General features: G+C 29.2%; 1 protein-coding gene across 1 annotated transcript; it reads right to left on the bottom strand.

Annotated features, from left to right (window-relative positions):
* Positions 1–7,867: 7,867 nt before the first annotated feature.
* Positions 7,868–9,141, bottom strand: LOC100809764 (uncharacterized). Its single transcript, XM_003548627.4, has 3 exons — positions 8,938–9,141; positions 8,762–8,823; positions 7,868–8,271 (listed from the first exon to the last, which is right to left on the bottom strand). The coding sequence occupies exons 1-3, from the start codon at positions 9,122–9,124 to the stop codon at positions 8,125–8,127; spliced, it is 396 nt and encodes a 131-aa protein (XP_003548675.2). The 5' UTR covers positions 9,125–9,141; the 3' UTR covers positions 7,868–8,124.
* Positions 9,142–12,847: the final 3,706 nt, after the last annotated feature.

Raw genomic sequence — 12,847 nt, 5'->3', positions numbered from 1 at the left:
TTTATGCTGAGTTTGTGTAGAAATTCTCGCTATGATTCTTCCTAGTACTGCTTTCAGTTTGTTTTTTCCAGCTTAAATACAGAGGCATCTTCAATTCAATGAGATGTTGTAAAAGAAGGCAAGTGTCTATTCTATTTACTTCTAAACACGTCTTGGCTTCTTATTCAATCATTTTCTGGCCTTCCCGCTCACACAATTCTGAAGCAAAAACGAAAGAATTTTACCGGAGACGGTACTCGAGCCCTGGAGTTTGTTTCCTAATAGAAGACAGCTTACCAATAAACTACTGCTTGCTTTGTTATTCATAAGAGAAATATAATATAATATATTATATTCATCGGTTTATCATCTTATATCTATAACTATTTTTTTATACGTATATTTATTTATAACTATTTAAGTATTTATGTAGTTTAAGTAATGATTGATGATCCATTGACTCAATAGTTTTATCGTGTTAATCAATAATAGAACTGATTTCATGTCTCTTTCAAATTAATTTGCAGTGATTATAACATATATTTACAATAAATTATTTTAATGATTTAATTGATTGGTTTAATCAAAATATATACTTGTTATAGTCGCCTAATTATTATAATTAAATATATTAATGTGTTTTAATGATTAAAAATAAATAAAAAGTGATAAAATATAGGTAAAAAAAATGAATACTACGTGGCATCCCGGGTCTGTCGAATTTCAACTTCGTGAAATTTGTGGAAATTGTAAAGCATGCAACAACATTTAATAATATTATTTGTATAGACAATTTTATTTAATATATCTTTTACGAAGCCTATTGTCTTAAATTTTAAAAATAAATAAAAATAATGTCAAATTAGTTTAGATTTCATTACATTTTTTTCCTTTTCTGAATGAGATTTCATTATACATTATTATACTAATACTATTACTGAATAAAGTTTTTTTTTATTAAAACATATATGCTAAGGACCTATACAATTGAGAGAATAAAGTAAAGTTAAATAACAATTAAAATAGTTATTTATAAGGAATCATTAATATAATTTTTAGTAATTTATAAGGACTATTTTAGAGTGTAAATGAAAATAATTAAGACCATTATTTCTAAAGTTGCCCGAATTTTTTAAAATAAATTTATAGATATTCCAAAATAGTTTAAATTAAAACAAATATTTTAAACGCATAGTTATTGCATATTCAATCTCCCAATATACATAGTTATTATATTTTTTCAGTTTTTTGTATACATAAATATTGTTTGTTTATTTTTTCTGTAGCTGGTATGCTTCAGCCACATATAAATATTATTGTTCTTCATATATGTTATTTTCCGTAGCCACCTGTCATATTGTTATGATGGACTTTATGCTTGCCATGAACTGCTGTGTCTTTGGTTTGTTTTATGAAGAATCATCATCATCAAGAGTGATTTGTATCTGGTCTAATTGTAAAATAACTTACCTTCTCTAAAAAAAGTTAATTTTAGCTTATGAGAAAGTTTATTTTATTTTTCTTCTCTTATAAGTGTATGAGGAAATTTATCTAAACAGTATTCCAGGTTTTAACATTGATTTACGTTTTCCTTTAAGCATTTTTGTTCTTGAAGAGAGGGAATGGTCATATTAGCATGAACACATGGCATTGATCTTCTGCATAATAGACTAGTTACACATTTGTTGATGGATTTCTGTCTTCACTCAAAGATAGATATAAATTCCAAAAATGTTACTCAGTATTCTAATTAGATGTCCCTTGATTTCTATTTTGCAATGCAGCTTAGAATAAAAAATGCTTTCGGGCGCTAATGTTGAGTATGATTTACCTATACCTATAAAAGATGAATCAGAAACTCTCTCTGATATTGATGATGCAGAGCTTGATGTGTACATTCACAATGAGGAGGAGAAGAATATGAAGAAGACACTCTGGGAAAGAGCTTACCGAGAGTATCTTGAGGTACAGAAAATTTTATCTGCTGCATATTTTATAGTTTTAATAGTGCTAGATAAAGTTGCTTGTATCTGTTAAGTTTTTTCACTTCCTATCATGATTTAAAGTTCAAATTCAGAAGTAGGTTCTCGTTGCTTGCACTTTAGTTTTTCCTGTTTGCTGTTTAATTTTAGGCTTATCTCACTCAAGCTTTATCGTTTCTTTCAGGAGCTGCTGGCAGCTGAAAAAGCAGCTGCGGCTGCAGCAGGTGAATTTGTTTAAACTTTAAAATAAGCACTTTTTATATAAGTGATTTTTTAAAAAACAGATATAATTTATTTCTTAAAATAAATAGAAAATTGTCTTTTTTAAACATAAACAGTTTAGACAAACACACTAAAAAAACAAAAAAAACTAATTATTTTATTAAAATAATCACTTTTGTTAACAAATAAATTTAAACAAAACTACTCAACAATACAACATCTACTGCAGAAACTGAGGCAAAATCCACAGCGGTACTTTCTGAATTATACCACTTTTAACTTAAGAATTAAGATAAATCCACTGTTAGATTTTCAGTTCTCATTTCTTAAATCATGTCAAGTATCACATCATTTGATTTCAATTTATGCTTTGCTAGTACAAAACTTAGTTAACTTACAATATGATTTCAATAATATATAAAACTATTATCTACTATACTATAGGTTTTGGCCTATCAATAACCAATTTATTGAAATTTGATATGCTTTATTAGTCATGCATGATTTTTGTGTCCACATAGTATCATTAATGCTGCATAAACTACTGCAAGACTTGAAGCTTAATAATTATTTGGTTTGTTAAATACACTATTGCAGGAATTGGGACAGATCGATATGGGCCTCTGGCCAAACGACTAACGAAACAAGGGTAATTTTTCAACGACAGACGTGCATTTCCTTTAGATGTTGTAGTCTCACATCATTATGTTCTGTATATATTGCTGGATTTCCTACTCCTAGTTTTCTTACTTAGGAGATTTTAACTTTAATATGGTATTGTGATTTAGTCTATATATATTGACATCAGTGTTGTTAAATGGGCAGCGTTATGGCTGTCATGGCAGTGTTTTTGCCAACAGCCATAGGCAATTTGTGAAGGAAGGTCAGCTATGATGCCGCCATATTTTGGCCGTAATTAATGGCGTGTTTATATGGCGGAATTTTGGCCTTCCCTCGTGTTGTCCCATTGATAACATTGATTGATATTATTATGCCCAGTCTTAATTTTCTTGAATTGAAGAATAGAATTATTTGTGTCCTCTATTTTGAAGCCTTTTATAAAATCTTCCAATATGGATTTCAGCCACTCGATTTAGATTATATATGTTTTTAAGTTAAGTATAAGTTAATTTTAAATTATGAGAGAAGTTTAATTTTTTCCTCCTGTGACTGTTTGTTAAGAAGTTTAACCTGATTGTCACAATCTTTTCTTTCATTTGCATAGTCATTATTTGAATATCAATTCTTAAAGATTCTTAAAGCATATAGATCACTCAATATAAATATGCATCATAACCTATGGTATGAAAGTTGGTTTTGTGGGAGAGTTTTCGCTGTTTTCAACTGGTGATGTATATGGGATTTGGTACCCTTGTACCTATATATCATATATGTTTTATAAATTACCAGTTTATTTTCTAATAAAATAAAACATATTTTCATCCTTTACGTTTTTGGATGTTTCGTTTTTCTACTTGGGGTGAAGAAGTCGATCCTTCTGTGATTTTTGTAGGCAATTATTTTGTAGGCAATTAATTAAGTGATTGTTTGAGTGCTAACAATTTTCAAATTTACGTGGAACGGAGGGTTCCTCATCGATTAATTCATTCATATGATAAGTCACTCGTTGGTTTTTTCTTGACCATTATATTTCTTAGTTAATTCTTAGGATATAATAGGCGTCAAGTATAGCAATTCCCCAATTTACAGTTCACTTAGCTTGTCACAAGAAACAACATCATGCCCTCCCACATTAATTGTCACATTTTTAGGTATAATAATGAGAAACAAGTGATAATATAAGTCTATACGACCCCTCACCAAATATCAAACACTTACGTATATATACTCCCAGTTAGAACTTTAAAACACTTACGTATATATACTGAAAGATTAGAACTTTAAAGGAAATAAGAAATATAGGATTGATTTAATGATAAAGAAATTAAAAAAAAATATTGTGGGTTCAACCTGGGTAACCAAAACTAATAATAACTCCAATTAACATAAAAAAAAATTAATGAAAATAAACCTAAATAGCTGATCATAAATGATGACAGCATGTGTCATGTAAAGAGGCTGCCACTATAGTTTTGAGAGGGTTGGTACAATCCCATTGAACAGAACTTCGAAAAGTAGGAAAAAATGTGCACTCAAAACAATACCAAAAGTGTGAAAAAAATTAATTAATTTGACAAGGCATGCATGTATAGGTTCCTCGTGGAATATACTTGCAACTTTCGCACATCATAAACATAATAAACTTTTACCCACCTTGTAATTTTGTTTTTCTTACGGTTAAACAGAGTCATGCAAGCAGCAGGGTCAATAACAATAAATTAATCACGAGTATGATAAAATTAAATTTTTTACCATGAAATGTTTTGCCATTAAAATGTAAGTATTAAAGCAAAATATATACTATATATGTTTGAAGAAAAATATATATCTCTCTCCAACATATCCTCCAAGCTTCGGTTCCTTTGAGCTGGTCTATGAGATTAATTTTTAGTTTACAACTTAATTACACTTAAAAAAATTTATTTTTCTCTTTAAAGATGTATTATGTGAGAAACAAACACATGTCTCTTTCTACAAAATTAGAATGAATTATCAAGTGAGCTACATATCGATTAATTAAATAGATGGTGTGATCTCTTTGTTTACTTTATAAAGTTATGACTTATCAGTAATGTTGATCATGACTAAAGTCCACTCTCATATTCATGTTTCTCTTTTATAGTTTATAGTGGGACAGATTGTTTTTCTTCTTTTGATTGGTGTGCTAGTTCTCTTAACTGTATTAAACAATGTCATTAGACATGTGATCTACAATATTAGAGTAGTCCTTGCATCTTAATATAGACTTATCAAAACAAAATAATGAATAAAAAATCCTGCTACAAGTACATGATTAATTACCGATTCATTAAAATAAATTTTTAAAAGTAATCAACAAACATTAGCAAACATTAGCAGTAAATAAAAAAGACTAAAAATGAACTATTTTTTTTATTAGAGGGACTAAAATTAGTCATTCAAAATTTAACAGAAATTAAAATGAACAAATTTTTTAAAAAGGACTATAAATAAAAATTTGAAATAGTTGAGAAAATAAAAATTTATTTAACCATAAATTTAAATCCATTATTTACTCATTGAAGCCAAGAATGTCCAATTATTGGAGATTTCCAATCAGTACAAAATTCAAAGTCTCTGGGATACTCATTAATTAAGAACAAATTAATAAATACCATGTATATATAATCCGTTTCGTGACAAAAGAAAAAAAAAATCTACTTGTTGGCATCCAAGGTAATTGGTGACATATATTGACATACGTGGGATTCCATTATGAAAATGATGGGTCCAATTAATAGATAATGCTATCAGTTTATTGTGGAATGAATGATGCAAAATTTTGACCAGAGATCGCCAATTCTATACTTGAGATGGCTTGCCTACTACAGTGTGAACAAACAATTATCCCACATGGAGCAGAAAATTCCAGTTTTGGAACAATGATGGTGATATTGATCATCCCTCTATATATATATATATATATATATATATATATTAATGTCAGCTATTAGAGTTGGTCTTGCATTGTTTTTCCACAGCTATCATATTCCTCTCCTTTGGTTTCAGTTTAGACTTTAGAGTAGAGAGGAGCTTCTTTCCACATCTATTAAATTTCCACTGCTACCATATATATATCTCCTACATATAACTATTATGGAAGATAATGCTCGCTGTAGGAATTAAGAAAGCCAATGTATCTCAAATCAATTTGACAATCATATATTTCTTCAATTTGGACCTGTTTAAGTAAATTGCTTAATTAAATATTATTGAATAAATACTTATCATACATATAATAGATACCATATAAGTTGTTTTCATAATCTATTTTGAAGAGTTTGATGAAATAAGTTGAAACTTTTAAGTACTAGATCAGAAGCTGCTTAATTTTAGAATTTTTTTCGCATCTATAACTATATCTCAATGTTTTCCTTCATTGAATTACGAAAATCTGTCTATTTCGAAGCAAGTATTATAGCAGGGCGTTAATCTCTACCAATAATGCATTTGAAGTAGAAATTAAGATCTCTGGCAAGGTTAAGACGTCAAAACCCTAATATTTCTGAATCAATTGAATCCAAATTCGAATTTTCATTGGGAGTTTGATTGGTTTTGATGGGCATTTTTTTTATCAAGAAGTTGCATTATTACACAACATAAAGCCATCATGACTAGGGGTGAAAATGAGTAAGTCAAGCCAAGCTTTACTAGACTTGAGCTCGGCTTGAGTTGAATACACAAAGTTTGAGCTTGGTTTATTAATTATCATAGGCTTTTTTTAAAGACTAGGCTCGGCTTACATAAAAGTTTGGCTTGGCCTACTAGCCTATTTAAAAATCTGTTTAAAGACGTCTTTAATCAATTAATTATTTTAAAATCTAGTAAAATACTAACTAAAAAAGAAAATTATAAAATTTCGTATAAGTAATGTACAAATTCAAAAATAATTGATAAACAAAATCATATTGAATTCAAGTTATTTAAACACAAAATATATCAAAAAAATGAAAAAAGAGATAATATTAAAAAAATATATGAATTAGAGATGATTTATACTATTATAGTCAAATAAAAATATTTAAATTATCTCAAAATGTCTTTACAAAACATTCTTTTCCTTGAAATTAGTTTTGCAAGTGAACTCTTTAAGCACTTTATGTCACTTCATCTTATTATTCATAATGACATAAAAATGGTATAGATAATAGTTATTATTATTATTATTATTATTATTATTATTATTATTATTATTATTATTATTATTATTATTATTACTTAAACAAGTCAACTTGTCAAGCTTAACAAGCTTTTTTTATAGTTTGACTTTGATTTTTTTATCTAAAAAAACTTTTTAGTGAAACTTAGGTTTTACACTTTTATCTCCCTTAAAAACTATCATTATATTGGTATAATTATTTTAGAAATATAAAAACTTTTTGTTAATTTAGAAGTTAGAACTATAACTACATATATCTTGATTTGCAATATATACTTAAAATATAAAAAAAATAGTTTATATGTAAAAAAAAAAAAAGAGCAGATATTAACATAACAAAAGTGGATCAAAACCTTAGCAAAGTATAGGAAATAAATATATTACAAACAACACCAGTAGTATTTGACTGCGAATATAAATTAAATTCTTATATATAAAAAATTAACTGACTGTAAAAGTAAGAAATCCAGTTGGAAGAATTTGACAAATGAGCTATGTGCCGCCAATTGTCTTCTATATAAATTCCTTTGTTGACCTGCTGCACGTGAAATTAATCAATAAAGAATTTAAACAACATATATAATGGGACAAATAATCGTCAAGTGCTTCTTCTTCATCCTTTGTCGTGGTTTAAGCGTCGTTTTACTATCATTAATTAAACTTTTGAAATATTATTACTAATATATTATTCTGCAAAAACCTTGTCATTTATTTGAAATAACATTTCAAATTGTATTTTTAAAGATCATTTTACAGCCTTCTTAGGTGTAACTAATGTGAAGGGGAGAGAGATATAAGAAAACAAAAGAGAAAAAAGTAATAAATTAATATAATGAGTATATATATATATATATATATATATTGAGCAATATGACAGAGAAGGAAGAGAGAAAAATATACTAGTTGTATATGTGGCTATAATGTTATATATATGACTTTTGAGTAACATCACCAGACAATTAATTTGAACAAGCAAACAGAAATATATAAATAAATAAAGGAAAGCAAACCGTATCTTTGATTATACAAGAGAAGACCTAAACATATAAAAATAGATACATATAGATCCTCTATTACATTTTCGGGTGCAACTAACGTAAAGCACTTTGTCGTTTTTGGGATTAAGGTTAATTAATTAATTAATTAAGGTCCTCCGGGGGATTTTGGATCATGATCTTTATTTGCTCCAGTCCCTTCATAGTCTTGGGTTTCCAAATCAACCCTCCTCTCTATGAATCCTTCATTCATGTCTATGAGCACCACCTCACCATTTCCAAGTGCATGATCCACCTACAAAACATATTATAAACAAGAACAAATTAATAAATAAGAGAAATTACATTTTTTTTTTGTTTACATTAATCGCACTGATGTTATGTTGGAAATTAAGAAACTGTATTGATCAAACACACAAAAATGTCTTTCTTAATTTTCTGCTGATAGTTTTCTAAATCCTTTTAATTAATTGGCTTATAAATAATGATGGAAATATTCTTACTTGGTGTGTGCATTTTACAATTTTTTTTAGCTAAGTATGTAAGTACGTCATTACAACTAGGTCGCACGTGAGGAATTAACCATCACTGGTTTTATCCTTTTAACTTAAACTATTTTCAAATTCCCTAATCAAGTTAGCCACATCCATTAAACTCACCTAATAATAATAATAATAATAACGGGATAGATGTAACTCCATAACAGTAATTAAAGGATTGGTATGAAAGGAACATATTTTTAACTCTTGCAGCCATGAGAGAGATTATTAGGTTGGAGCACTGACCCTAGTTAAAGAAGGCAGGGCTGAAAAATCTTCTTCTTCTTCACCTTTCAAATTTTGGGTTCCTATGACAGGAAAATCAATCCAATCCATCATTTTATATTAAAATTTACATAGAAACCAAAAGAAAGAAAGAAAAAAAACTGAACAATCAGTTAAATATCCCATGAAAGGCTTACTTGTTGCAGGAATAGCAGAGACAGAGAGAACATATGAGAAACACAGAAAGAACATCAGCAGCCTCATGAAATTTCTCTGCATCTTAGATGATGATGATGATGAATAGCATACACCACACCAAGTTGGATGACAAGGAAGAGCACTAGAAGCAGGGATATAGAGATAGGCAATGACAAGCACAAACATTTTGTGCTTTAAATAGGTGGCACAATAAAGAGACTTCAATAGACTAATTTAATTAATGTACCGTATAAAGCCAAAAAAGTCAACTTGTTCATTTTAGTATTTTTTTTTTCTATTCATTCTATGCCCACTGACCTAACTTAATTTATTCACGGTTCACAATCCACACATGTACTTCGGTAAAGATATTCCTAAAGGTGCTACCTGTATTTCTTTCTAAGTATTTTTTAGCACAATGCAATGTCGACAATGTTTTAAGATTTATTCTATTAGAGTATAATATTATCGTACTATTGTGATAACTATTATCAGCTTGTGACACAATTAAAAACGTCTAATTCTAATTTAACTTGCCTTTAAATAACTATACTTTTTCAAACAATAAATAACTATACATTTAATAGAGTGTTGTTGTGGGTTGGGCTTAATCCAATCTTGGGGTTGCTACTGGTCCCAATCCCATTTGCTAATGGCCCCCCTAAAATCTGAGAAAATACCTCTTACCCCTTAGCTCAAATCATGCCCCTCCCTGTTCCCCTTCACCTTCTCCACGTCCCCAAACAACTCCACTGATGTCCATTGAGCTCACCGCCAAGAGACCTGAATCACCCCACAGATCGCATCGGTTAAAATCTGTATCGAGCCAGTCAAGATCGACGTTGTGTTGGCCACCCCCATTGCAATCTGTGTCAAACCCCTCCCCTTCCCCTCTCTTCCATTCTTGTTCTTTTTTTATTATTATTATTATTATTAACCGTTGGAATGGTGTCACACACGATGATGTTGTTGTTGTTGGTATGGTTCGGTATGATGATGTGGTGGTGATGGCGGTGTGTGGTGCAGTGGTGGCTTGGGTGATTAGAAGAAGAAAACAATTAGAAAAGAGGAAGAGAAGTAGAGGGAGTGTAAAAAAAAAGTAATTGAAGGAAGTGTAGTTTCGTTTTACTAAGTTTGGGCAAAAAAAAAAAAAAAAAGCAACAGAAACACAATTTCGTTGTAAAATTACTGAACAACAAAATCGTATTTCCATAAAAAAAGGATAATTTTGAAATTATGTAAAGAAAACACCCAAGTGGTGGGGCAAATAGCAATGGAATTGGGGGGCCAGTAGCAACACCCTCTGAATAACGACACCACTATGCCAACACACTAGGCTAACCCAAAATTATAAGTGTTGACAGAGTATAATACTAGTAATAGGAAATTAATCTACACCCATGAACTGTATAAAAAATAAAAATAAAAAGCCTACACTCATGAACCGCAACGAGTTAAGGAGATGAAGCGACAGAATGGAGAAGGAGATCTGGGGTTTGGGGTGTGATGAAAAAAGAAGAGAGAAGAGGTGGTGGGGGTGCCGTGAGAGAAGATTGTGAGGGAAGAACTGAGAGTGTTGGGGATGTGGGAAAGGAAGGAAGGGTAGGTATGTAATTTTCTAAATGCTGGGATGAGAGTAGCAATTTTGGAGGTGAGAGTAGCTTCCCCCAACTAATTATACTAGAGTCACTTGGGTCCAATTCTGGCTTTTAACTAAGCTCATTAATTAGTTTAATAAAAATAGTTAAACAATTATTTTCAACATCTAATCCCTTAAAACTTTATGCATCTCGCTAGAAGCTATGTAGCCTTTGCGTGTTTTACTGTGAAAATGTCTAAAAAATGTGAGTAACTTGAAAAGGTGTATCCAAACATACTAAGCCAAACGTGATTTTTAACTTGTGATTTAGCACTACGGTAAATAATTTATACACAATGTAAAAGATGTTACATATTTATTTTTACATCATATAGAAATGGAATACTAACAATAAGTGATGCAATACAAATAAATAAATAATCCTCGTACATGCGATTTTTTTTATAGAAAAATATATTTTAATGAATTAATATTATCTTATTTTAAAATAAATTTTATCAACATATTTTGGCTCCACTATCAAGTAATCCTAAATATATGACTGGTATATGTATCATGCCAAATTTGATCATGCCCAAGTCTAGGTATCCTTCAAGTTCAATCAGTGGCACGTGCAGATTAAATCAACACATCCCTATATAAGGGCATATGACACTGCTGCATGCTGATGCTGAATATCATCACTATACCCATTTTTAATTATTTTGTTGTTGTCAAAACCAACTTCACTCTTCCACCGAGAAATTCAAAGTATACTGATCACTCTTGTGTGTCAAAGTTGAGCTTAATTACTTCATGAATATGTTGGGATAAAGACCTATGCCTAAGATTTAATTTATTATGTTATTAATTGTAATAAAGAATTATTTATTATTTTATTATTATATTTATTATTTTATTAAATTATTAATTTAGTAAATCTTTAATTAAAATTAAAAATTTATTATCATAATAAAAATTATGATAATCAGAAACAAGTTCCTTATGTTCAATAGGCATAGAAATGAGTGCCTTATTCCCTCCATTCCCAACTTCCATTTGCAACATTTTTTTCAGTCCTACTTTTGTTGTTTTAGGATCTTAGATGGAACAGCTCTTTTCTAGAGAACTGAGTCGTCTTTGCTACAAATCCATTATGGAAATGGATTATCTGCCTTCATAAATTTCAACCTTTAAATGAATATTGATATTTTAAATTAGATTTATCGAGATAAATTATAAGTAGTCATATTTATACTTAACGTGATCAGCCGAATGCATCTGACTACAGGGAATCTGAATCCCAAAATTATAACTATGCACTAAAATATTGGAAACTTTTGATGTTCTACAAAATTTTATGTTCAGATAGAAAGTTTCATCTACACTAACACTTTTTTAATCATGTTATTAAATACAAAATATCTAATAATTTTGTTCATAATTAATCTTTATTAAAATTTTGTGGATCATATTTAACATAGTCACTCTTTTTTATCATGTTTTATTTCATCAGAAAACTTCAAATAGTTTCTCTGTTTAAAGAATTTTGAAGTGAGCCCCACTTAGACCTAATGTTAGTCTAATTTAGTAGTTGTTGCCAAATATAAATAATCAAGTCAAAGTAAATAAACTTGAGAAAAAATAAATGATAAGAAACTATATTTAAAAATTTATTTTCATCTTTCGGTTTAAAAAATTATATACTCATCTTCTCTTTCTATTTCCCCTTTTTAAAAAGCTATCTTACGTCTAGTAGCCTAGCCTATGGAGCAGGACAATGATTTGTTTAGAATTAAAAGTCAAAACATCACTATTCAATCTATTTTTTTTTTTTTTTTAAGAAAAACTACTTTAATTTTATGGAAATGACGACTAGCTTGTCTGATCGGAAGTGTCAACAAAATAATAATAAGGATAAAATCTATATATCGATTGGTTTAATTAGTTCATATATTTTTAAAATAGAGGTTTAGATTTATATTTCTGAAATATGATGAATTTAATCTCTAATTAAACCAAAGTGAGATATAAGATCAAGAACTAAATCCATCAAATTTCATCAATTTTAACCAAATTTTGAGAATGTTAAAACACATGGTACCCAAAAATAACAAAGAAAACATGGCACAACAAAATTGAAACTGAAATGGATTAATGGACAAGCGGAATTGCGGAAAAGAATACTGTATTCCTTCCCCCCCTTTTTTTTTTTTTCCTTTTTCCCACTACAGATCCAAACTATTAATTGACCCATCATTTGTGTAAATTTACAAATATACCAGCAAATGGGGTTTCTTAACACAAGTAGGGGTCTCGTATTTTCAAGT

Source organism: Glycine max, chromosome 16, assembly GCF_000004515.6.
Source record: "Glycine max cultivar Williams 82 chromosome 16, Glycine_max_v4.0, whole genome shotgun sequence".
NCBI lineage: Eukaryota > Viridiplantae > Streptophyta > Magnoliopsida > Fabales > Fabaceae > Glycine > Glycine max.
Note: the sequence above shows the minus strand (reverse complement) of the source record. Positions and strands in the feature narration are given on the sequence as shown.